The 27,308-nt window shown below is 34.7% G+C and overlaps 1 protein-coding gene across 2 annotated transcripts in view; it reads left to right on the top strand.

The window, feature by feature from the left end:
• The window catches only part of LOC111148333 (EPH receptor A6), an 874,015-nt gene that overhangs the window by 733,467 nt on the left and 113,240 nt on the right, over window positions 1–27,308 (top strand). For both annotated transcript variants that reach the window (XM_022504851.1, XM_022504843.1), the window contains one exon: window positions 13,431–13,492. In XM_022504851.1, coding sequence (XP_022360559.1) covers window positions 13,431–13,492 — 62 coding nt within the window. The remainder of the gene's footprint in view (window positions 1–13,430; window positions 13,493–27,308) is intronic.

Raw genomic sequence — 27,308 nt, 5'->3', positions numbered from 1 at the left:
TCTAAAATGGTAATAAGTTGCCCTCTTTGCTCCATCTAGTTATTTCTTTGACTTAATTCTGTAGCCACACTGTATCTGAAAGTGGGATAGAACATTTTTATATGCCACAGAGTACTGATTACACATAGGGTCTTAGACTCGTAGCTTACCTTATGACAGATTCCGCCTCTACCCAAACTCTTTATGTTTTTGGCAATTTCATTTCACATACCATATACAAGTAAAAGCAGCATAATAAAGTCATTGAGAGATAAAATTATGCAATTATAATGATGGGGTAATACATGGAAGGTTACTGATTCAGTCTTTCCTGTCACTGCACAGCAGTAAGTATCTAACATCATGTAGTATCTTAAATTTATACTAAGATCCAAGTATTACAATGTGTCTTAAAAAGTAGACATTAGTAAAATGTAAAGGCATAAAAAATATAAAGGCATATTCATTATCTAATAATTACTCAGAAAATAACATCCTAGATGGGTATGATTAGATCAACAAAATTCTAAGTTACATTTTTCTAGCAGTTTTCTGTCAGTTATGGGAGACATATTTTTCACTAAAGAGGCAAACATTTTATTTATTTTATATATATATATATAAGATAATTATAATATATTTGTATGTTCAAGACCAAACTTAAACATATACTTCAAACTACATGATTTGTCAATTATAAGCAAAGTCTGTGAAAGAGAAAACAAAGAAAACAGGCAGCATGTGGGATTTAGAAACAAATAAATTCTGATAGAAATCAATGTCCAGGATTTCCCTAATACTTCCTTTGTGGTTAATCTTGGAAGCTCTTCAGTTGTGGAGGAATTATTCTTCTGAAACACCATCTTAGTTTTGTCTACCTGTGCTTTAAATACAATGCTATATATAAAACACCTCTTTTGACTTCTTTACCTGAGCTTCTCTCCATTGCATTCCATGTGTTGGGGTCAAATTAAATGGCAAAGATGGAGTGAATCAATCATGTGAGACTTCCTCTCCACTTACACTGAATCAGATAACAAGAGAAGTCTTAACATTGGGTCTCAAACACCAGATTTGAAATTAAATTGCAATTAAATTAAATTAAATATATAATTAATAAAGCTAATAAATAATGATTTTTTTTTTTTTTACCATTTGAAAAAAAGATTTGGATGAGCCTTATCCTCAAATAGCCAGACTTTTTCATATCTTCATGAGTGTCCCTTGACTAGCAGAAAATGAATACACAATCCGGTTTTCTATAAACTAAAAACAGATCCAACTAGACCATTTTTATAGCAAAGGACTTATAGAGCTGAGCCAATATTAAAATGTCTTCAAAATCTATTAGCCATGATTATCAATATTTTCCTTTCCATATTTCATATGAAATCCTATCTGATATGGAGTCAGGGCAAATATTACATGCACTGTTATTCAGGCAAAAAATTTTCTTATTCAGAAGGCATATAGTTTAAAAGGTAGAAATAAGTTAGGAATGATAAGTAAGGTTAAAGCTGCAGAGAATCTCAGATCTAAGAATATAATATTATCAGATTTTGATGCATACAGAGGACTGTGGAAAAACAGTAACACAAATATATAAGACTAAGTGGCAAACTTTGAAGGAATAGACCATAAGTTTAGGAAAATTGGCATTAACTCAGTATACCAAGGGAAATGAATAGTTGAAAAGTATATAACTTTTAAATACAATCAAACCATGGTTCAGAAAAATCAAAGTAAACCATTTCATTTTTTATATGATTAGGCATCCTAAAAAAGGTCAGTAACTTTGCTTGAGATCCATAATTTGACATTTCAAAGTTAATCATGTCTAACAAAATAATTTCTATACTTTGGCTATTGTTCTTCTGAGGATGATTATTCTTTTTATATTTTTATGTAGTATAAACAACAATTGTCCTTATTTTATCTTTAACAAAATATTGTTGCAGTCAATGTACATAAAGGTTAAGAGATGGTGGTTCACTTTTTAAGTAAGAGATCTTCAAGGGGAAAAAAAAAATCTCTTTAATTAAAGGGTTTATATTTTATACATTTCTACAGTTGAGAATGTTGTCAATTACCCTGAATGAGGTGTGTGTTAATGAGTGTTTACAAGCACCTACTTAAACCAAAAACTAATTATAAAAGGTATAGGGAAAACTGGAATAAATGTGCAAAGTAAAATCCTGAATAAACGATTCAAAGTGAATTACTGTTAAAAAAAGGAAAAACTTTCATTTGGATTCCTAAGTCCTGCTTAATTTATTCCTTTCCATTTGTGTGATTCCAAATAGGACCCAATAGGCCCTAATCAATACTCATTTGTACAGTTCACCCTAGAGAATTCTCCTCCTTGAAAGTCTGTGCATCCACAGGCTTCAGAAGGAAACTCTGCAGAACTAGAACTAAACTATTAGAAAAACTAGGATGGCGAATCTGGGGCGGGAGTGGGCAGAAGAGCAACATTATTCTAGTTCAGGACTGAGAAGTGGCATAGAGAAGAGAGGGTCACTGATAAAATGATAGAGGAGAGACCACACCCAGCCAACAGAAGAACAAGGAAGGTGACATCAGTGATTGTATTTCTAGTAATACACCAATAAACAACCCCTTTAAAATATTTTCACACTGCTATTGCTATATTAGAGGATTATTTAAAAACACCTATTGGGATATACTGATAGTTTCCAAAACCTGTGCAAGAGGGGCTGGCCAGTTAATGCAAGGTTGCATTCAGTGTGCTTCCTCTATTGCTTGAAGTCATAGTTTCTAAAGAGTGTGGTTCTTTGGCTTACCTGAGGAGAAATATGCAAAATATCAGAAAATAATTTAAAGCTTAAGGAAGATAACTTGAAGATACCACTTGGAATAAGAAAAGTCAGATGGGAGCATACATAAAATTGAAGGTATAATTCCAACTTTCAAGAAACAGTCAGTTTATAAAAACTTTAATCTATTGAAGTTTATGAGTTTAAGGACTCTTATGGATTCCTGATGTTGTAGTATGGGTCATGGACTCAGATTCCTAATGGATTATACTTTGTTTCTTGGCCAAAAATAACAGACTCTTCACCAAGAAAATTGATATATGATCATATATGTAAATATTTACATACAATTTCAGGAGGCCTCTGGACCTCTTGAAGTCCATAAAGGAAGAATCTCAGGTTCTTAAAAACTCAATTTTTTTTACATAAGGTTGTGCTCAGTTGACATAAAGGATTGATAGTGCATTTAAATGAAAAATTTTAAAAAACAGAGCTGCAGGATGCACTTGCTATCAAATTCTTGAATATTTACAAAGAGAATTTCTATTCTTTTTCTTCCAGAAGACATGAAAATTATTAAAAGAAACTTTAAGTGATATCCAAATATTTTACTAGTTCTTTTTTACTTCTTCATTACTTGTATTTTTCATTATTTTCAGATTCTTTAAATACTTCTAGCTTTTGACCTTAGCTATGTATTCTTGATAGCATAAATGTTGCTTTTTCTTAATATCATTTGAAGAGGTTTGCAACTTAAAAATCCGGACCTTCCGGATGCCTGGGTGGCTCAGTTGGTTGGGCAGCTGCCTTCGGCTCGGGTCATGATTCCGGCGTCCTGGGATCGGGTCCCGCGTCGGGCTCCTTGCTCGGCGGGGAGCCTGCTTTTCTCTCTGCCTCTGCCTACCACTCTGTCTGCCTGTGCTCATGCTCTCTCTCTCTCTAACAAATAAATAAATAAAAAATCTTAAAAAAAAAAAAATCTGGACCTTCTTTATATGGCTGTTTAAATTTTCAGTTGAGAATATATATCTACTCTCCAGAGATCTTCATGTTTTCTTATTACAAATTGTGTCATCTACTTTTGATGCTATTCAAAGAAACTGTCAACACTTTCAAAAGATTCATCCCAGAATCATTTTCTTTTCACAAAGGAAAATTCTTTTAAGAAACTTTATACAGCTGAACCAGTGTTTAATCTTTGTGTTGGTGGGAATTGTTGTGTCTGTGTGTGTTCATCTTAATTGGAAACATGATAAGCAACCGAGTGGCTCAAATGCCTATTCCTCTCCCACAGGACCACGTGCATGCCCTCATGGGCTGCTGGGCCACTTAAGAACATAAATAAGTGGGAATAGACCAAACCCTGTTACAAAACACATCACCTCTCAGCATTTATTCTTGGGACTTGTAGGACAAAGCATGGTAGAAGTTGCCTAGTGGCACAATGTTGGCTTTTCCTAGTTTTGTTCACGGAGGTCTTAAAGAAAGTGTAATTAGCAAAACTGAACTTTCTTTTTTTTTTTTAATTAAGCCCCCTAAAAAATTTGAAGAAAAGACTCAAAAATAAGTAGTAACTTTCCTACGAGGGAAAAAGGAAACTAATTGGTAGTTTAACTTATATCATAGATGTTTTCTCCATTATAATTAAAATCTCACCATAAATAACCTATATAGTTAGTATTAAATATATCCTCTCCAGACATTTGCTTTATTTTTAAATTTTGTGTTTTATTTTGATTAGTGAATTATACAAAAGGCCAAAAAAACTGAATATTTGATTGGTTATGTAACCATAAAACACTTCTGAAGCCAGAAATGAAGAATAGCATTTGAAACAGTACTGTAAAATATGATATTTTCTCTCAAAAGCTTTAAGAATATCTCTTAAAACATTTCTTGTAAAGGAACCTCAGAATCATTATCATAAATTGATGTTTGAGAATGGAGAAAGCAAAATCTAAAGATTTTGCCAGCAAATTTTCTAACATGTATTTCCTCTTTATATAGAAATTACAGTGCTTTACAAGGCTTTAAAATCATAGAACTTGTCAAGGACAAAACATCTTTAGGAGCAGCACAGTGCCCAGTCCATAATAACTTTCCAGGATTGTTAAGATGAGCCACAGAAATTTAGGGTATTACTTTATGTCTCCAAATTACTAATGGAGACACAAGTATCATTTGGGGGTATAAGAAGATGGTTAAGCATTCAGATTCTGGAACCACATCTCCTGCCTTCAAACCTTGGCTCTGTCAGTTGCTCACTGTGCATTCTTGGACAAGTTAAACTCTCTGTGCATCTGTAATTTAAGCTGTTAAATTGAACTAGTAATTATATCCACCACAAGAGTATGAAGATTAAATGAGTTAACACATGTAAAACTCTTAGAACAGTGCCTGGAAGATTGAAAAACTTATTTTTTAAAAATTAGTTATTACATATGTGCTGATTTAGAAATAGTATCTATTGCTAAATCATCTACACAGAAGATTTTCACAGAAAATAACAAAGGCAGCATGAAATTGTTTGATTCATGGTTTTTTTTTTTTTTATTTTAGAGAGAGAAAGAGAAAACAGAGGGAAGGGCAGAGGGAGAGGGAGAGAATCTTCAAGCAGACTCCCCACTGAGCATGGAGCCCAACTCAGAGCTCGATCTGATGACCCATGAGATCATGACCTGAGCCAAAACCAACAGTCAGATGCTTAACTGACTGAGCAAACCAGGCACTCCTGGTTTAATTTGGTTTTGAACTTGGATATTACACAATATTTCAAATTACGAGAATGGTCTAATACATTTCGTTCATCACTACCTAATGGTAAATAATTGTTCATATAATAATTGATTATTATATAACCATTTCTTTCAAAATGGTTGAAAGCAAAAAAAAAGTAAAAATCAGATAATCTCAAAACATATACTTTTATTTTGATACTTGTCATTATAATATTTTTGTAAATATGGATACAGTACAAAATCAAGAAAGCCATTCTTAAAAATGCATATGTTATTAAAATTTTGCAGTATGGTTAGTGTCTTATAGTGGAAACAAAATCTAACATTAGACATCTTTGGCAATAACTTTCATTGTCAAGACACTTCTAATTAAGAAGTCTTTTTGCCCATATGGTAATTTTCAGTAGAAAGGATAGTACTGAAGTTAATACTGTAAGTATTACTAAAGTTAATTGATGCAGATGGTATGCCACTGCTCTCTGGAACTGGCAGGAGAATTATGTTTCATTTTTTTAGCCTCATACCTTTCATTTACTCTGAAACAAATCTAGATTAAGAAATGCCACAGTTTTCATTAATGCAATCCTTCCTCCTAATTTCTGCTCAGCTGTTTTGTCATTGGATAAAATAATTTATTCTTCATCATTTCTCTCCGGGCATTTAGATCACATCTAAATTTTAAAAACAAAATAAAGAAATTAAGACAAAGCATGGAACAAAGTTTCAGGAGTTTCAAATAGTGTTAAAGTTAAAATCAATTCCAGGGGTGCCTGGGTGGCTCAGTCAGTCAAGCATCTGCCTTCAGCTCAGGTCATGATCTCAGGGCCCTGGGATTGAACCCCCATTTGGGCTCCCTGCTCAGTGGGGAGCCTGCTTCTCCCTCTCCCACTATCCCTGCTTGTATACACTCTCTCTCTTTCTCTGTCAAATAAATAAATAAAATCTTTTAAAAATTAAAAAATAAATAAAAATAAAATAAATTGCAAATTAACCATGAAACATATTGTTACAGGTATAAATATGTAGAGTACAGAAGATGCAGCATAGCTTGTTAGATAGGAGTAAGAATCTATTTCCTATACTAGCTATTCCCCAGAAACTGTATGTGATAGCATGTCATTTAAAATAAGAAAATGCCTATTTTGATTATGTTACTCTACTCTAGGAGAAACCATCTTGCTCTATAAAGCAACTTCAAACCTGTCAATTTCAGGTGTATAGGATTCTTTTTTATTATGTTCAGTTAGCCAACACATAGTACATCATTAGTTTTGGATGTAGTGTTCAAAGATTCATTTTTTGCATATAACACCCAATACTCATGGCAACATGTGCCCTTCTTAATATCCATCACCCAGTTACCTCATCCCCCCACTCACCTCCCCTCCATAGCCTTCAGTTTGTTTCCTGGAGTCCAGAGTCTCTCAGAGTTTGTCTCCCTCTCTGATTTCTTCCCATTCAGTTTTCCCTTCCTTCCCCTGTGGTCTTCTGTGCTATTTCTTATGTTTCACATATGAGTGGAATCAGGTGTATAGGATTTAAGTAGACATTTGAGACCATCAAGGAAGCTCCTAAATATACTGATCATAGTCATTTTCAGTTATGAGTCTTTTTAACTAGGAAAGCCACTTCTTAGATTACAATTCAACATCTAACCAGTAAGGTAAGATGTGATATTTGCCATTTATTCATTCATTCTTTAAGCTGTTATTGGGTGATTCGGTATTTAGTGTAAAGTACTATTCTCTGTTTTAAACACATTATCTCTTTTACTCTCACATATCACACGATGGAGGAAGTGTTATTACTGTGTAATAATATTAAATATACAAATATACATATACATATACATATGAATAAGGAGATAGGCAGTAACATAAGTGAGCTATGAAAGGTCACTTAACCAAAGTGGAAAAGTCTTCAATGTCACATTATCTGACTTTAATACAACTTCTAATTGCACTGTGCTGAGCACACAAAGGATAAGGTAACCAAACATTCAAATTGGCCTGAGATACGAGAATTTCAGTGCTAAAACTGGGAATTTATTGTATTACATAAAATGTGTAACTAGTGGTCATTTTTACTTTGCCATAGGATATAAAAGAATTTTTTGTCTCAATACCAAACTACAATAAAATATGGAAATGATCCATTTTTATAAAACTGTTTTTGGCTACACATTGCTGTGAAATGTGTAGTCTGATTATTCACAGACCTGTGAATTTACAGACCCCCCCTGGGGCAAATAATACATTATATGTTAATTTTTTTAAAAAGGAGGAAGAAGCAGATAATTGTGCTCAAAAAGGAAGGAAAGCAAGTGTATACCAACATTTTTAAGTGCCAACGATTGCCAGACACACTAACTATACATTTTTTCATCTAACTCTTTGAAAACCATATGTAGTAGATAATATTATCCTCATTTTATAAATGCAAAAACTGAGAGAGTGAAAATAACTTGCCCAAGATCATGTAATAGGCAGCAGGACTAAAATTTGAAGTTTTCTTTGTCTCCAAATCTATATATTATACAAGGCAAAGAATTTAGGATTTCTTGATTTGCCGTTCTGTTATTTCAGTAACTCTTTTCTTGGTCGTCACAGGGAATATCTTTATGTGTGTATTCCTTCTGGCATTCCATTAAAAAGATGAAATTTAGTACCTATTCTGTGCCTAGTTCTCTGCTCAACAGTGAATTTGCTGAGAACTATGCACAATTCCTGACCTCCAGGGCATTTTAGAGGGGGCGGCAGACACCTCCACAGAAACACCAATACTATACCATAAGTGTGTCATATAGTTGTTTGATTAAGATGTAAAGGGAGGAGAAAGCAAACAACCAGGTCTTCCTAAAAGAGAAAGTGTTCATTGAATTGACCATGGAGACAGTATTTAAGCTCTACGTTTTCCTTTTTAAGTATATGATTTTACAGTGAGAAGGAAGTCTTCCAGCGAAGAGAGAGAGGTACAAGTCAAGTCATACTTCATGAATTATGAGGATTTGAAAAACAGGAAGTACGGGACTAGAGGGAGGTAAAAATGACACTAGAACAAAGAACAAAAATGAACTAGAACAAAGGTAGAGGAGAGATTGTGAAGGAATTTATTGCCAAGCCCTTTAAATTTTAATCCTACAGCAAAGAAAACAATAAGTAAAATGGGTTTTTAAAGGAGGAGATGAGGCCTTAGCCATTTGTGGTAATTGACTGTTTACCTATTTCTGTTCCCCTTTCCACTATACACTTCATGAAACAAGGATCTTGTATTGATTGAGGATTTGTTTTATTTTGTTTTGTTTGTTTTGTTTTGTTTTAGAGAGAAAGAGACCACACACATACATGTGAGGGGGGACAGGCAGAGGGAGGAAAGGGAGAGAATCTTAAGCAGACTCCACACTGAGCAGGAGCCTGATTCAGGGTTCAATCTCATGACCCTGAGATCATGACCTGAGCCAAAATCAAGAGTCAGACACTTAACCAACTGAGCCACCCAGGCACCCCAATTAAGGATGATTCTTTGGAAACCAGAGGAGTACTTGATATATAGTAGACATTAAAAAAATGTTTGATGCATCACTAAATGTTTGAAATAATGATTATATAAGCATTAGAAAGTATAATTAGTAACTGATTTTGTAATAAGTGAAGGAAGAAAAAACAAAAGCAGGATATAGGCAGCAATAATTTAAATAGAATCAGCATAATTTAATAAATTATGGACTAACAGGATTTGATAAAGTGAGAAGTCCAATATTAGAGTAGGATTTCAAACCTGGGGAACTAGATAGATGGTGATGTTTTAACCCTGACAGGAATATAGGAGGGAAAAAAGTTCAGAGGAAATGTTAAAAGATTTGATTTGAATTCACCTGAGCATAAGATTCCTTTGGGACACAATCTGATAATGACCAGGCAACAGTATAAGGGGAAAATCATCCCCCAATTTTAGTACTTATCATGTGAATAAATAATTATTTCATATATTGTAATTTTGTTCAAATTTATGTCATCCATATGAATGCCTTAGAGGGATAAGAAAATTATTTATTCTTAAATCCATTCAAGATTATAACTATAATTCACTATCTCTACATCAGAAATGGGGGCAGTAGAAATAGGTTAAAAATAACTGGCTCCAAAAATCCAGAATTGCAACTGGGGGGAAAATACAAGCAACCTGTCAAGCCAAGTTATCATCACAAATTTTATTACATTGTAGACAAAATATAGACATGATATAATGTTAAATAAACTAGAATCTATTTAAATCTGTAATATAGTTTGGAGGTCATTGAGATTTGTTTAGAAATGGCTAAGCTGATACAAAATACTATATCCAGCAAAAACTCATTACTTTTATGAAAACGTTAAATTTCTATAATCCCCTTCTTTCACAAATGCTCTTGAGGCAAACAAACAAACAAAAATACTATTTCACTTGCAAAATATTCTCCCCAAGTGCTCGCTTCGGCAGCACATATACAAAATATTCTCCCCAAGTTTCAAAATCATCTCAAGTATTGGGCAATTGTAAATATGGAAGAAAAAAATTAGTCCATTTAAGTCCTAATTAAAGAAAATAATTTTTCTCTGTAACAGAAAAAGATGATCTGAGATTTTGTGATTCATTGTGATCTGGATATAAGTAAGAGATTTCTTCCAAGGCTTTGATTCCCATGCAATTTAAGATATACATAAACATTTCTGGGCTATTTTTTGAAGGGACATGAAAGAAATTCACTTTTTGTGTGACTTATAGAAGTGCTTTTCAAAATCTCTTAAAGCAAACTGATGAGGCTTCTAAAAAAGGTCTAGGGATTTTGACACTTGACTAACATTCAAGAATCTTGGAGTCTATCCACTGACTTCAGTACAGTGCAAATACTAAGTTAATTCTGTGACATGAGGTCTTTGGGAAACTGTGTAAAATTTTTTTTAAAAAGTGAGAAGAAAAGCTGAAATATTTTGAAAATATAAAAAGAGAATTAATCACCTCCAAATATGTTTTTCAATAACAATAATGTATTATATAATTTTTATATATTTGAAAATAAGACAAATTACTGTTTACCAATAGTCTTCTGTCACCTAGTCATATATTTGAATACTATCCTGTCATAATTTCCCTCATACTTATCTATTTTGTTGATTATAAAATGTGATCATAGACTGTAAAGTTGCTTGTAATCTTCACAGTGTAGCTAACCTCCGTATAGGAAACCACTAGGAAACAAATTACAGGTTAGATGCCAGCAGTATTCTAATAAAACAGCTCCTTAGTTTAATAATAGCAGCTCTAAATTGATGTTACTGCACAAAATACAAAAGATGCCAAGCTCAGGTGTGAAAGTTCTAATTCACAAGAAACCGGGGGAGTCTTCATTTGACTCTTTATTATCTTTAATGAGAAGATGAAACTTGTCACTGATGAATTCCAAGGCTGCATAAAGTATCTCCCAAGGAGTTATAGCTAGAACTAATTTCAACGTACTTGGTATTCACATAGATTAGAACCTTACTCAAATACTTTGGTGTTACTCTCTGAGGAATTAGGAAAATCGTTGAGAAAAATCAACCTGTTACTATAAATAAAACTCCTACTCTGCTCAGTTTTACGGGACGTGGCTTTGAGAAACCTAGTGAATGGGGATACATAGCATCTGTGGGAAGTTAAGGGAGAAAAACAACCTAACCTAGAACCAGGCACAACATTTTATAATGTAGACAATAAATGTGATGAGAATGCCACTATAGGAAATATCACTATGGGGGACTTTCAAGGAAGAGGTACAGTATATAAATTCTAGGGACATGTGGAATGAGATTAGGGAGAGAAGCAAATTGGTAGATAATCCTAGCAGGGGGATAGCAAAAGGAAAAGCAGAGGAGACAGAACTGAACCGGTATAGATGATAATGAAGCTAGGAACAGGAGATGGTAGGGCTAGTTAGGAGAGATGAGATCCAGCACGGAAGGATGAACCTTACAGCTTTGATCTATAAATTATTGTCTGAGAGGCACCTATGGCATAAAAGCTAAGAGCTTAAGCTCTGAAACATTCTGCCTGATGCTGCCACTTACCAGCTGTTGGACTCTGGACAAGAACTTTAATTTTCTATCCCCAATTTCCTTATTTGTATAATAGGTCTAATAATAATTTGTATCAATACAAGGGAAGTGCTTGCAAGCTCTTTTTATTGTATCAAGACTGACATTCTTAGGGAGAGGATTTTTGTATGTGTGTGTGTGTGTGTATATATATATATATATAATTAGTATACATATATATATATAACAAAGATATATATATATTAAACTAAATATGTTTCTCTGGCAGCAATGGTCAAGGTAGATTAAAAAGATGTGACTCTGGGCAGGTGAACTAACTCAGGCAGTCACTGTACCAACCCAGTTTTTCCCCTTAACTTCCATGATCCATTATAATTGATACTGGAATATCGGTTTCAGAATTTTCATATTTAATCATAAAAAATGATCTTGTATTGTCCCTATCTTGCTAACCAAGTGTTTGCTTCAGGCTTCTGTTTCCAAGCTCTCTAACCCCAATAGCCAAATAAAAGACATCCTGTCACGTTTAAAATCTCGATCTTCTAGATCCTTGCTACAATAGTGCCAACAGTTCATTTGACCTCAGTATTTTCTGATAAAGTTCTGTATCTGTATTTGGGTGAAATTAATGACTTTGAGGAACATTATGGAAATCCACCAAAATGGAAAATTTCTTTGGATTCTAATACTATGCATGATAAATTTGGAGTTTTATTACTACATTTAACCTTTAGCACATCTTTAAAATATAGATTCAAATGTAAAATCTAGCATTTGTAGACATTGTACTAATTTGTTACGGTCACCCTTTTAACCCATACGGCTTTGAGTTCATAAAAGGAACATGAATTACAATATGAGATCAATATTTCCATCATTGGTACACATAATTTCTTTCCAGATCTTTTTTGTACTCATGAGGGAAAACCTCTGTGCACTGTGCAGATTCAATTGCTAAAAATTTCAATAAGAAGCAAGAAATACAGAAGTAAAAAGTAAATGTGTCATACATGTTTATTTCAGGTAAATATCACTCCCCCTTCATCTGAAATGAGTTTATCTTTTAAGCTTGAGCAATTTGGCAGAACAAATAGATTCTTCTCTTTGAAACAAATCTAAGTTATTTATGCCAAATATTCTACCTAATAGAGGTATTGGGAACTGTAACAGTTGCAAATAGATATGATAAAGAAGAAATAAATGATGTTCAGCTTCTGATTTTAGCTTCTTACTAGACTACAAAATCAGAGTTACTTATTTTTCATGTCCTGCCATCATTGTTATGTTGATCTAATCTATGTCCAACGGAGGCATGATCAAGAACTATTGCAGAGCCCACCCACTTTGCAGCCAGCATCCATCAATCTGATGACAGTTTTCCACTTAGAAGCCCTTATAAGCAGACTGTGACTGATGGTTTATAATTTCCTAAAGAGAATTTATAAATTTTTCCCCTCTGTTTTGCCTTAGGAATATTACAGAAATGCCCGGTCTAATGTTTCAAGAAGCTGTACTGAGGCTACCCTGTGTAAAGCCTCACTTTTGCTTGTTGATGGTCTTTCAAGGAAAAGCTTAGGACAAAGAGAACATAACCTACACAAGTGATGGCAGAGCTTTAGAAAAGGAAATGCTTAATTCCTTTGTAATCCGTGTTCCTTTTATGAACTCAATGGGAATAATGCTACAAAAAAATGGAGAAAAGCCCAAGTATAATATTAAGACTTTTGTGGAAGCATGTTGGAAAATGAATTTCCTATTAATAAAACACAAATAATTTAGCTGCCACAGCTGGAGATCTCTAACTGCAGCACATCTTTCTGTAATTGCTCTAATCCTTGTGCATTCTCTGGCTCTTTTTGCAGGCAGACCAGTAATGATTGTGGTGGAATATATGGAGAATGGATCCCTAGACTCCTTTTTGCGGGTGAGGTGTTCTTTTCTGATGGCATTTAAATAAGCTATTCTGAGTTCTAGATTTAAATCATTTATCATAAATTAATTTTTACATAATGTTATTCATGGATTTTTCCATGAAGAATAGCAGCATTTTCTCTAGGGTGCATTTCTCTGAAACTGTGATACATTAGCGTGTTACTAACGGGAGGAGTATATACACATAATAATATAATTGATTTTGCCTATAAATTCACATGCCATATTAATATATATATATTTCAAATGATGTTATAAAGAGATTAAATGAAACTCAGTTGCCGCCCATAAGCATTCATTTTGCTTTTATCACATTTAACTATTCAGTGTGATGTTTTATGCATGATCTATAAGGCTGAACCCCTTAAATTGATGTGTATTTACCAATAATGACTCAAGTTTGTATTAGACAACTGGTTTTATCCCTCTTAAATTCACTTGCCTGACTTTCAGAAAACAAAGGAAATACAGCAAAACTCTAGCAGAGATCTGTTTCAGAAAAAAAATTTTAAAGCACTCTTTAAAAAGTGACTTATCCTAGTGCTCACTTCAGCAGCACATATACTAAACTGACTTATCCTTGAGAGTATGGTGTGTACAAAAATCATTTGTCTTGGGGCACCTGGGTGGCTCAGTTGGTTAAGCAATTGCCTTCGGCTCAGATCATGATCCTGGAGTCCCAGGATCGAGTCCCACATCGGGCCCTCTGCTCATCGGGGACCCGGCTTCTCCCTCTCCCCCTCGCCCCTTTCATGCTCTCTCTCTCTCTCTCTCAAATAAACAAAATCTTAAAAAAAAAAAAATCATTTGTCTTATATAATAGTAGAGAATAACAGAGCTGAGAAGGCACCATGAATTTATATTTCAAGTGTATTTATAATTTCTTTACTATTTAAAAAGCCATCATATGCAACAAAAGTGTTCATTGATAATTAAAAAAACAGAAATATAAAAAATAATTGCTACAGTAAATATGTTTCATCCCCAGCAAGGGTCACACATTTGAATGTCACTGTATTCTTAAGTATTTATCTATCTACAGAGAAATGGCCATTTTTCTTAATTATAACATCACTGGACTTTTGTTATTTGGAATGTATTACACTATTTTTAAAATTTTTTTATTATGTTCAGTTAGCTAGTATATAGTACATCAGTGTTACACTGTTTTTTATTATCCTTTTTATATGATAAAAATGGTCTCAAGCATTCTTTCTTCACTTTATTTTTTGCACTATATTACTTGATCAGGTTCTGCATCTCACCTTTCTTTTTTGATCTCATTTTCATTTATTTTTCTTGAGTTCATGCCCTCTTCTTCCAACCTCTCTCAATATTAGCAGTGATGATATATTTACCCTGCACCTGGACTTGATGCCCACATTCAATGCCAGAAGCTGAATTCAGTAAAATTGGCCAGTTATTACAGAGCAATACTCCTTGCACAATGCAGACTCTCAACCAAGTGTGCTCTTTAAGGCAAAATGAAATCCGTAAGTGTTTGGGGACATGAACTATTTGTTTCTGGTTGTTGTTTTTGTTTTTTTTTTTTCCTGTAGCCATTCTCGGAATGTTATTTTACGCTTGTATCCATTTCTCCTGTAAATGTGCTAAATTATTTTAGAATAATTTATCAGGACCACCTATGGTACTTGGAAATGCATATATAGTTAGGCTCTTCCATTATTTTTATTCCAAAGCTCATTTTTATCAGGCATACTCCAAAATGACTTATTCTCTAATGATGTTTAGGATATGTTTTGGGGTTTTTTTGTACCAACTCTATCCTAGAGCTGAATATAATGGCAAATAATGTAGCGCATACTCAGTCTATATTGCTGCTGAAAATGGGATCAAATGACTGCCACAGCAAATTAGGAGAGAATTGTTTGCTTCCGATTTACTTTTTATCCTGCTGAATCCTGAATTAATTAAAATATGTTATAAAGAAATGATAATATGTTATCAATAAAATATGTATTTGTAAACATCCTACAACATGTTTATAATTGGTATATTTCATGATTTAAAATTTAAAAACTAATATTTTTCAGCTGTCACACACTGTATCAGTAAGACATCAGACAGTCTGGGAAAGATTAGATGTTCTGTTGATGGTCACTACCATTATTCCTGCTATGAGACTCTTAATATATGTTAGCTCATCTTGGCTCTGTCACTCACCAGCTGTGCGACCTTGTGACTTGGGCAAGTCACTAACTTGTCTGTGCCTCTGTTTACTTATCTATAAAATGGGTATATTAACAACATCTACCGCATACAAGTGTCGTGAGGATTCTTTGAGTCCATGTATTATTATAAAGCTTATAGAATAATACTTGACATATTGTAAGTGGTAGAGTGAATATTCAAACTCAGGTCCCTGACTCAAAAAGCCATGTTCTCATACACTTCTTCTTCTTTTTTTTTTTTTTTCAGATAAACCTGCTTATTACTTCTTTTTATAAGTTCACTGCCATCTCTCCATGTAAACTTGTATCCCGTCTGCGTGTAGTATTTCTATTAAAATAAAAATCATATGCATGAGAAAAAAATTCACAGGGCCAAATACTCCCTTCTTACTCTTCTTTTTTAATATTCTTACCTTTCTTTGTAATCATATCTCTTTTATCCCCGAAGCTCAAAGTGCTATATAAACTTTATGTCAATAGCAGATACTCAACACCCCATGGCAGGAAGAAATAAAATTTATAAAGATATATATCCCACAAATTCTCAAAAACGAAGTCGTTTTTCAAACTACTGCTTTAGAATTTGATAATCGCAGCTTCTATGAGCACAGAGGAAGTGGCTAAGTGCATTGCGTTGTAGGGAAGCTATCCATGGCTCATTAATAGCATTCTGTGCTTACTAGAAGCAGAAAAGATTTCCCCTTGGTCTCCCACATACTTGAAAATCACTTCAATTTACTGTTTTATATGAAAGAGTGGTAGCAAAACTAAGTACAAAAGTACAATCTAGTGCCAGTGGTGGTGGCTGGCTGGCTGTGATATTGCACTGGATTCATAAATCTTCTACCGTTTAGGATCCTATGGACATTCCTCCAGATATATGTTGGCAAGAGCTGGTATGGTTAAGTGCCTGTGTTTGTGTGTGTGCGCACTTGCACGTGTGAGCACATGAAGAAGGGATGCGGGTGGGTATGTAACTATATGTGTGCTTTTCATTTTAAAATAAAATGCATCCTGACTTGGCAGGCAGAGCATCAGCCCTGCTGCCCAGAATGTACGACTTCATTGATGTGCAAATATTCCTAACTTTTCCAAAGAAATATGGTAGTGTGCATTAAGTGTAATCTTGACCATCATCCCTGTATGGTCTCTCTCGATGGATTTCATAAACACTTTTTGTAGCATCTACCTGGCATTTGCTTGCCCTTAGATCTTTGGACTTCCATTTTTATAACAGTATTAACAGGCAATTCAAATAAAAGCAGTTTTAAAATACTTAAAAATTTTGAGATACCATATGCCAACCACAAAAATATATTCCTTTATTTTATAACATTTGTTGACTGTGGATTTGTTTATCAATTCACACAATTTAGGTATGCAAAAATTTAATACCACTGGTTTTTACATAAGATGTTATATTGTGTGTTCACACTACAACCTCTTGCTGCCATCTCAAATCCTTTGATATGAGAGAAAAGACAGAAACATTATTTTCAAAGCACAATCACCTGAGCAAGCAAGGAATGTCATCCATATACAAAAAAAAAAAAGTCAAGGTGGGGGGAATTGATAAAAACAAGATCCAACAAGATCAGATTGAGTAAGGAAACCATATTTTAAAACATAATCAGGAAAGGATGCCTAGGAATAAGAAGAATGTTTCGAAGGTGGTGCTACCAACTGATTTGAAGATACAGAGTAAGAATAAGATGGGCTGGTTGTTTGGAAATGCCAAGTTTCATTTGAGTTATATTCCACTTGAGATGCCTATGCAACATGCAGTGAACATGTCCAGACAGCAAAGAAATACAAATCTGAAGCTGAGGTGAAAAATATGACTAAAGTTAAAGATCTGGTAGCCGGTAGCATAAAAGTGGTCCTTAAAGCCAAACCATGATATTTTCTGAGAACTTTTAGAGAAAGGCAAGGAGTTGAACAAGGTTGGAACTCTGTGGTGTGCCAACTTAGCGAGGCAGCAGAGTGGAGTTTCCAAAGGTGACTAAGAATAAGTTGTCAATGAGGAAGAAGGAGGGAAATAAGGACATGGAACCCTGCACACCAGGCAGGAGCAAATAAGCAATTATATCAAATACAGCAGAGAAGTTCAGAAAAACAAAGACTGAAAAACATCAATGGGATCTCAACAAAAGCATGCTTAATGGGTTGATCCCAGCCAGAAGTCAGAATGCGTAGGGCAAAATGAGAATGAAAATGAACAGGAATTGATAATGGAGATTTTTTTTTTTTTTTTTTTTTGGTAGAAAGTGGGTGAGATAGCAAGGTAAGAGAAAAATCAGATGCTAGGAAAAATCAGATGCTAGGAGACAAAAAGAAACATGAAGGGTATTTTTTTAATAGAAAGAAATTGACAATTTATACACTGGGGTATAGGGAATTAAAGAAAATACACTAGTAAGGCAAACTATCTCAAGATATAGGAATATACAAAATCAAGGACCCTGGTGGAGGATTGCCTTTGAATAGTAGGGGCCTCCACATCTTCCAGGACCCATGGGACCATGTCTTATAGATCTACAGAGATATATGAAAGGCATTAAATTGAAGGAAATGATACCTGATGTTGTTGCTTTTCTATGTGAAGTAGGAGGAGACTTTACTTGAGAGTTTGAGAACAAACTTTCATTTAATGTGAATGTTTAGAATAATTGCTGAAGTTAAAAAGAAAAATACCTAATCACTGCTCAGACCAAAGGAAATAAAATGGGTGGGCATCAAGAGCAGGTTGGGCACCGGGAACAGTTTTTCTCTGGGCCCCAGCAAGGACAACCAGTTAAAAATGTTTACCAATGTTTTTTAATGATAATGCAACCCTCAGTGGCTGGTAGTGGATCTTCTAGACTACTGGTCCAGTAATTGTCATTAGATAACTGTATTCTTCCTCCAATTCTGCCAGACCACATCTTTCATCCTGGAAAAAGTAAAATAATTAACTAATACTGACATCCAGCTGATGCTGTATACATGAATGTGTTTTGGTAGTGGCATGAATGTTCCATGACTTTCTGTAGGAACACTCAATCCCGCAGATATAAGAATGGAGATAACAGAGGCTACTGTGTGTAGAGCAGGTACAACAGAAGACACACAGGTATTAAAGGGGAATTGGGGTGGTGGAAAATGAAGGTAAGCAACTGGTGAATCTAGGCTAGACAGAGAAGGAAATAAAGAGACTGATTGGCTAGAAATGAATAGAAACATCATTAGCTGGGAGCTGTGGCTATGTAAAAGAGGAAGAATAGTTGTATGATGAGGGTGGGAGAGCTGAAGGAAAAGAAGAGTGTGCCAGAAGTAGGATATGAGCAGTGGTTTGTTAGAGACAGATTATTTCAGCTTGTGAGAGATGATTATTAAATGGCCAGGAATTTAGGGAACTGGTTGTTAAGCTGTTAGTAGCTTGAGATTGGCCATGATGGAAATATTTACACTATGGCAATTGGCAAACACCACAGATCAGCGCTTGTTTGTTTTTCTCCAGAGGGCCAGTTTACCAACACAGTATATTGATACTTAAGATTTCTGAAACAAGGCAGTTTTAGGGGTGACGGTTTCCAGGTGTGGACTAGGAATCGGTGGCTAAAGCAAAAATGAGGTGAATATCTTTAATTAACTAATATAGTTAGCATTTATGTGTGCTTTCTATGAGTCAGGAATTATCCCAACCCCAAGTATTCATTAATTCACCAAGTTCTTACAGCAACATTATGAGGTGGGTGTTACTATTATCCCCATTTTACCAAAGAGGAAACTGAGGCAAAGCATAAAAAGTAACTTGCCCAATGTGAAATAGTTGATATATTTTTTTTTTTTTTTTGCACAAATATGTGTTCACAGACTATAGTAGACCAGGCACTATTCTGGAGGCTAGAATATAGAAGTAAACAAAACAGAAATAAAAAATCTATTGGGAAGAGAAATAAAGAATTCAGCAAAATATATGGTATATCAGATAGGGAGAAAAAGTAGAATTGAAGGTGGAATTGAGATTAGGTTTCAGTATTAAATTGAATAAACAGGTAAAGTCTTACTGAAAAGTGTCATATGAGTAAAGATGGAAGAAGGTGAGGGAACAAGCCAAGTGGATACCTGGAAGGAAATACTTCACAGAGTAAGAATAGCAGGGGCCAACACACTAAGTTTGGAGCATTTTATATCCAAAGAACTACAAATTAAGCCTTTATGCTTTATGATCAAATGCCTGTTTTGCCTAGAACAGTGGTAATTCATGCTTACTGCCTCTTCATAATTGTTAATATTGACCCTTTTACCCTGAAGTTGGGTTAATAAAATATGTCATCACCCTGTGGTTATGGCTAGAATAGAGTATGTAAGGGGAAGGTGGTAGAAGATGAAGTCAGAGAGTTGACGGAGGCAGAAAGGGGCTCAAATGTTGGAGCAAAATGATTCTCAATCTTGGCTGCACATTATAATCATTTAATTTAGAAAGCTTGTAACAATCCCAAGTTCTAGTCTGCATCCCAAGTGAATTAAATCATTATCTTTTGGTGGAACACATGCATTCGTATTTGTTCAAAGTTCCCCCAGTTGAGTTTAATGGCACCCAAGTTGTAAAAACACTGAATTGGGGCATTTTAGGTCAATGTAATGTGTTTGAGTTTTCTCTGGGTAAGACGTGAAATTATTGTAGGGTTGGGGTAGAGATACAACATAATCTGACTGTGCTTTTTAAAAATTGCTGTGGCTATATTCTGAGTGAAGTACAGATGGATGGAGAGAAATTTGGAAGCTTTTGTAATAAAAATCCAAGTAAGGAGATGACAGTGGCTTAGATGAGGATTGTTATAGTTGAGCTGATGGAAAATACTAGATTCTGTGGTGTATTTAGAAATTACTAGTATTGGTAGAGCTTATAGACTTTGCTGTTAGATTGGCTAAATTGTACAGGCAAAGGGAAGATTCAAGGACAACTGTCATCCATAAAATAAGGTCAAAGACAGGCAGTAACTACTTCCCACAGTTGTGAGTTTTATATAATATTAAATTAAATGATTAATAGACCTAAACTCCTAGAATGTGTGTCTAGGCACATAGTAGAGTCTCCATTATATAATGTACTATTATAATATATATCAGAAGATGTCACTAAAAGTTTTAAAATTGTTTTAAAATTGTTTTGTCTTTTTCTAGTAGCTAAAAATAGTTATAATTTGCACATTTAAAAAAATCTAGATATATGTCAAGAATATGAGTATTTAAATAATACATATCAGTGCATATCAGCCTTTCGAAGGCAATGTGAGTCATTTGAAGAGTTTCCTTGAACAAATGTAAAACAAATATTAATTTAAAAAATTAAAGGGATCTTTTAAATATTTATGTAGTCAAATTATAAATCTAGTAAAGATGGCATTTTACCTTATGCTGGTTATATATTAATAATGAGAGCTATATTTTATTAGCACACTTTCCTTGTAAATTGTGTTGTGTGGAATTATATTTGTGCTAGGATATGAGAGCAAAATTAATCTACATTGCATTCATTTAATATTCAACGTGAAAAAAATGAAGTCACATTAACCTACCAATACCGTTTTTTAAACCATAAAAATTATAGTTGAATTAATCCCCTTAATAACTTTTTTCAAAAAAATATATAAAACTTCATGTAGATGAATGTTATTATTTATCATGCCTGTGCCAGCTTAATGCCAAATACTATTCTAAAAATAATGTGACAGTAAACATCCAAATATGTGAAAGCAGGGTATACTTGGAACCATGCATGTCGCTGGCTGAACTTCTTATTTTTAAATTAGAAGTTAGAGTATCAACTTCCAAAAGCCTGAATTTATCTCTTCTAACATTATAATATTGTAAATGCGTTATGGCATTTGGAGTACCTGGTACCATGAAATTGTACTATAACTTTCCTTACTAATTCTTCTTTTGCATACAGGGGTTTTTTTTTGCATACAGGTTTTTATTCTGATTTTAAATTGGTATGTAATTCATAATTATAGTGGTGTGTAGAGATATTCCATACATTTTACTTAACACCTCTATGGTCAATCCTATATCCCCATTTGGACCATACGGGAGATTTTGGATTTACAGAACTAAATATTAGACTCGAATCTTGCAGTTCCCAACCATGCCTGCAAATCAGAATCACCATTCTAAAGAAATTTTATAAAATATAGATGCAGACTCAAGCAGCTATATTTTGCAAAAACTTCCTTGGGTATTTCTGATGCTCTGTACTGATGCTTCATCAAGACTTTGGCACTCTGTGAGAGCCTTCCCCAGATGTCAAACAAAAAAAGTTTAAATTTTCTTGGCTTTACTTAAGTGAAGCACACAATAGCTGGTGTAGGTTACATTCTCATAAACCTAAGCAAAAAAAAAAAAAAGGAAGGGAAAGAAAGATCAAATTCATTCGTAAGCTTTGTAAACTAAAGTTATATTAAAGTTATATTGTATTCAGACTCACTTTAAGCTCTTAAACTGTAAATCTGAAATACAACAACCATGTTTCACAAATCCATATCTACTTTTCTTCCTAGATTTTTTAGGTACATTAGAAATGACATTTTTAGTTTCCTCATGATTGAAATTTCTGATTCTGTTATTGGGGGGCCTCTCCTTCTATAACTAAAAATATAACTCTGCCTAGCTTAAGTGCAAATCCACAACAACTACAAAAGAAAAGTCTTGAAGGATTTAGTAAAAATCCTACAGGAAGGGCGCCTGGGTGGCTCAGTGGGTTAAGCCGCTGCCTTCGGCTCAGGTCATGATCTCAGGGTCCTGGGATCGAGTCCCGCATCGGGCTCTCTGCTCAGCAAGAAGCCTGCTTCCTCCTCTCTCTCTCTCTCTCTGCCTGCCTCTCCGTCTACTTGTGATCTCTCTCTGTCAAATAAATAAATAAAATCTTTAAAAAAAAAATCCTACAGGAAATTATAATAAGATTTCAACAGGGGAGGCCATAAGAGCCGAGAATTCAGTAAAAAGGAGATATTGACTCTTCTTTGTTCCATGGTTATTTTAAAACAAAAATGACTTGGTCTTTTCAAATCTATAAATAACCTCAGCCATTTCTTTTTCAAACTCAGGAGCAGTTTTTAAAAGTCACAGCATGGTCAACTTTCTGATTTAGAAACATAAAAACTGAGTGTTAACTTTAAACAAGTTATAGAAGTAACCCTCTAAGGTCTGTTTTCTGCCAAGTCACTTACAAATCAATTGTTGAAAATTCAAATGCATTTTCCAGTAAATATTTCTTTTAAAGATATTGCTTAAGTCCCTAAGCAGATTCATAAATGCCTCTTTAACTCAGACCACAGCTAAAGGTTATAACTTCCAATAAGGAAGGGGGCCAGGAGTTTCCTTCAAAAACAAAAAAGGGTGTTTTCCTCCCTTCTACATGACTTGCCTTGGGCAAAATTTTTTTAAAGGCCATTTCTCCTGGGACATCCATCCCTTTTCTCCTGTCCTCTTCCTAGGTTCAGATTTTACTGTTTTAAATCACATGTGGTGGCACACACTGCCCACCTCCTCTTATTCACAGGCTAGGTCTTCTTCCATCTCATAGAATCAACTATGACTTGGACTGCCCCCCCTCCCCACCACACCCTAATCTAAGCTCTCATTCTCTCATCACCAGAGATCTTAGCTGGATATAAGGTGAAACTATCATCTATGTTTCACTATCATCTGTGATTCACAAGTATTTTAATTCCTCCAGATGATTTTTCCTCTTTTACATGGATTTATAAGCCCAAATATAATTTTCTTTTAAAATTTTATTCTGGAAGTAACACAATATCTATTCTCTTAGCAAATTGTCAAGTGCACAAAACAGTATTACTGACTGCAGGTACAGTGTTGCAGCAGACCTAGAGAGCTTATTCATCTTGCTCAACTAAAACTTTATGCCTATTGATTAGTAGCTCCCCACATCCCCCTGCCCCAGCCCCTGGAAACACTGCAGGAGGGGGACTAGAGGTTTACAAAGTCCACTGTTTATATACCTCAATCTTTTGTAAACCACTTAGTGAGGTACATTTTTTGCATCGCCATTTTATAGCTCAAGTCAGCATTTTAGAAGTAATCATTTTACAAGGCTTCAGCTAACACTTCTCTTAGTGTCATTCCATTTTGAAAGGCTGGTGCCATTCCTTATAACTCATGGTTAGTGAACCAAAAATGTCTTTTGACGTGCAAATGAATCAATGTTTCATTACTTCATTTTAGAGCATAAATTGTCATTATCCAATAGTGTTTATTATGCCAGATTTGTGAGAAATCTTTGAAGTTGATTTGGTTACTTTGAAGTTCAAACCAACTTTGAAGTTGATTTGAAGTTACTTGGTTACTGAAGGTAACCAAGACACTGCATAGTGAATTGTATTCTCTGTAAATGTTCGCTAAATCATGATGTGCAATTTTTATTAATTCTACTCTATAATAGCAGCTTATCATATACCAGTTGTAATATTGTTTATCACTCATATGTATTTCAGGACACTAAATCACTGCAATTATTTACTGTATACAAAGGAGTATAGCGCACTTTCAACAACAAAATTTTAGGACAGTGATTTATATTGTGGTCCACAGACCTTTGATAGTTCATAAGGCTATTCTGTTGATAGGATCAACATCACCATTCTCCAGTGAACACCTACAAAGAAATATAGTAGAAATCTGCATACCAAATTTATGCCCCTTTTCCTCACTCTTCAGTGACAATGTTAAGAGTCTGATGGTCATAATCAGAGTCAAACCAGAGTCTTAACCTCAGAAGTAAAGACAGTTGCAAGTGTAGTCAATATTCTCATTTCCTCATGATTTTTTCAGAGAATCTCTTATAGTATTCTAACTTTCCATGAAAAGTCCTCCAAGAAAATATCCTACTGACTAAAAGTCCAAAGTACTTTACTCCACTAAGATAAAAATAAATTCAGTTCAGTTCAGGTATTCAATTCCATGAATACCTCTTGAATATCTGTCATCTGCCAGGCATGATGCTAGGTCCTGAGACTTCAAAGATGACCAGTATGTTCAAGCCAGTGTGAGAGACAGACATATACACATATAGCTTTAGTCAATGTTGGTGTAGACAGGATGCTTTGATAGCAATAAAGAAACTTGGTCCAACTTTATTCCTCCAATTTCCTGACCAGTCCCAATCTCCTTCCAATCTGTTGAAGGTACTGCTGGCTGTGCCATGAAATAGATCTCAAATGTGATTCAAGCCACCAGTTTATTTCTCCTGTGCTACTCTAAGAGCTTCCAAATTAATCTCCCTACTACCATTTTCATGTGGAAGTCATAGTATATCACTCCCCAATTAAAATTCTTCTCTAACTTGTCATTACTTTTAGAATAGATTTCAGACTATTCTCCAGAGCTTATGACAATAACCTACCTGATTTTGCCTGTGCCTACCTGTCCTCTTCCTCTTCCTCAACAAGTTCCAGCCTCACTGGCTTTTATTCCTCAAGGGTGCCAAACATTCTTGACTTAAGCCACTTGTACCTATCAGGAACGACTCACAGCCTCCATCATATTTTCTTCTTTCATAGCACTCCAGTTTACTTATTTTATAGTTCTTCATTATTTAAAAGTAATCTAATTTATTTCTTACCTATTTATTTTCTGTCCCTGTGCCTCCAGTTAAATGTTGGTTTACTTTTCTCATTTGCTTCCCACTTTGACTCCAGCAATCAGAGCAACAACTGACCCATAGTAGATGCCCAGTGAGTATTATTTGAAAGAATAAACTTAGAGATTCAGCCAGGACCTCCTAGAAGACATAATACTTCTCGTTAAAAATTCAGGTGACCGAGACCAGAAGGGCATTCCAGGAAGAGGGAACTATCTAAGCACAGCACATCAGACATGAAATAACATGTTGTAGGAGTGAATTAAACACACACACAACAAAATGAAGCAGAATAAGTTGAGACTAGGGATAGAAACAAGGGTCATGTCCTTGTATTGAGTACTACACTTTATTCTTCACTGAAAGTCATCGAAAGGTTTTAAGGAAAGGGGTGATATGCTGATTCTTGTGTCTTCATCAAATTTGAATATATTTATTTAAAAAAAAATACTAATAGTGTGATGAATTCAGGACAGCATAGCACTCAAATCCTACATTTGTCCTCAACACAGACTAAGTACTTGAGCTCAGCCTAAGATGACTGGACTCTGAGAGGCTTAAAGTGTTCATGCAGCACCACCTATGAGGCAAGGCCTTGAAAAACATCATCCAGAGTTTGCATTACTTGCACTGTGAAGACAGTGTGACATGCCAATGACTGCTCAGACCTGGTGGGTGTCTTGTTCCAGTGTCCGAAAGTCTGGTGACCCTCTGCAGTTTTCAGAAATAGCAGGCATTAGTATGTATAGCTTTCAGAAACCATCTTCCAGGGTGGCCCATCCTCTCTTGCACAAAGAGGTTAAGCCCCATGTTTCTCAGCAATCAGGTTGAGAGTAAGGAAAAAGAAGGAGGAAGACAAACTGAATTCTAGCTACTAAGCTTTGAGATGCAGTGTGTAAATATGCCACATTCGCTCTCTTTCATTTAAACCTGACTCCCTGGGAAAAAAAAAACCATGTGTCATAAAAAAATTCATAGTTTCTTTTTGATTAATCTCTAGTAGGAAGCCCAAGATATTAAATCTCAGTGCTCTCACATTTTTCTCCTCCCCTCATAAACAATTCAATTCAGTTTGAATTAATATTTATCGAGTGCTGACACAAGGCATGGCAGTATAGTGGCTGCTGTGATAGAACTGCTACATAAAAGAGAGAAAACCGGTGTCCTATCTTAAGAAAACAGCCCATATATATATATATATATATATATATATATATATACACACACACACAAGACAATAGGAACAATATAGCAACAAAAACCAGTGCCCTACAAGATGTTATCAAAGGTTGTTTGACTCAGGTACCATTTATTAAACATCCACCATATTCAAGATAAACAGCATGTCTCAAACCACACTTGAGGAGGCTGTGTTGACAAGTACTAGGAAAAGGAATATAGATTTTGTGTGAAGGAGAGAGTCGCATCATTTGTAGAGAAAGAGATTGGTGCCATACCTCATGTGGAAATAAATGGGACTATTCCACTCAGTGACAGAGATAAATAGATTCCCATTTGTTGGTTTATCTGGAGTGTTCTTATTTGTTTGTTTTTGGTTTATTGGGCTCAGGGCTCTTTTATATACCTTGCTTTATTAAGCCAAATTATGCTGCCCAGACTAGGCCAGACTGGGTCATTATGACAAAGTTTAGGTCAGCTCTTTTCTAGACAACTCCAATTAAAAAGAATACAGGCTCTGGAATTAGACTGCCTGGATTCAAATCCTGATCGCTACTCAGTAGGTTATTAAATATATTTGTCCTTCAGTTTGACCATCTATAAAATGGAGATAATAACTATACTTAATATCACAGAGTTGTTACAAACATTGAATAAGACGATAATAAAAAGCTTATAACTGTAACTGGTTTGTAGTGTTTAAGGAATGTTAGCATTTTCCCCTCCTATGATAATGTGCAACAATGGCAGTATGTTTTCCTAAAAGAATATAAAACTATGGTTGGCATCTC

The sequence above is a fragment of the Enhydra lutris genome, unplaced genomic scaffold (genome assembly GCF_002288905.1).
Source record: "Enhydra lutris kenyoni isolate GAN:26980312 unplaced genomic scaffold, ASM228890v2 scaffoldscaffold2, whole genome shotgun sequence".
Taxonomy (NCBI): domain Eukaryota; kingdom Metazoa; phylum Chordata; class Mammalia; order Carnivora; family Mustelidae; genus Enhydra; species Enhydra lutris.
This window is presented reverse-complemented; position numbering and strand designations above follow the sequence as displayed.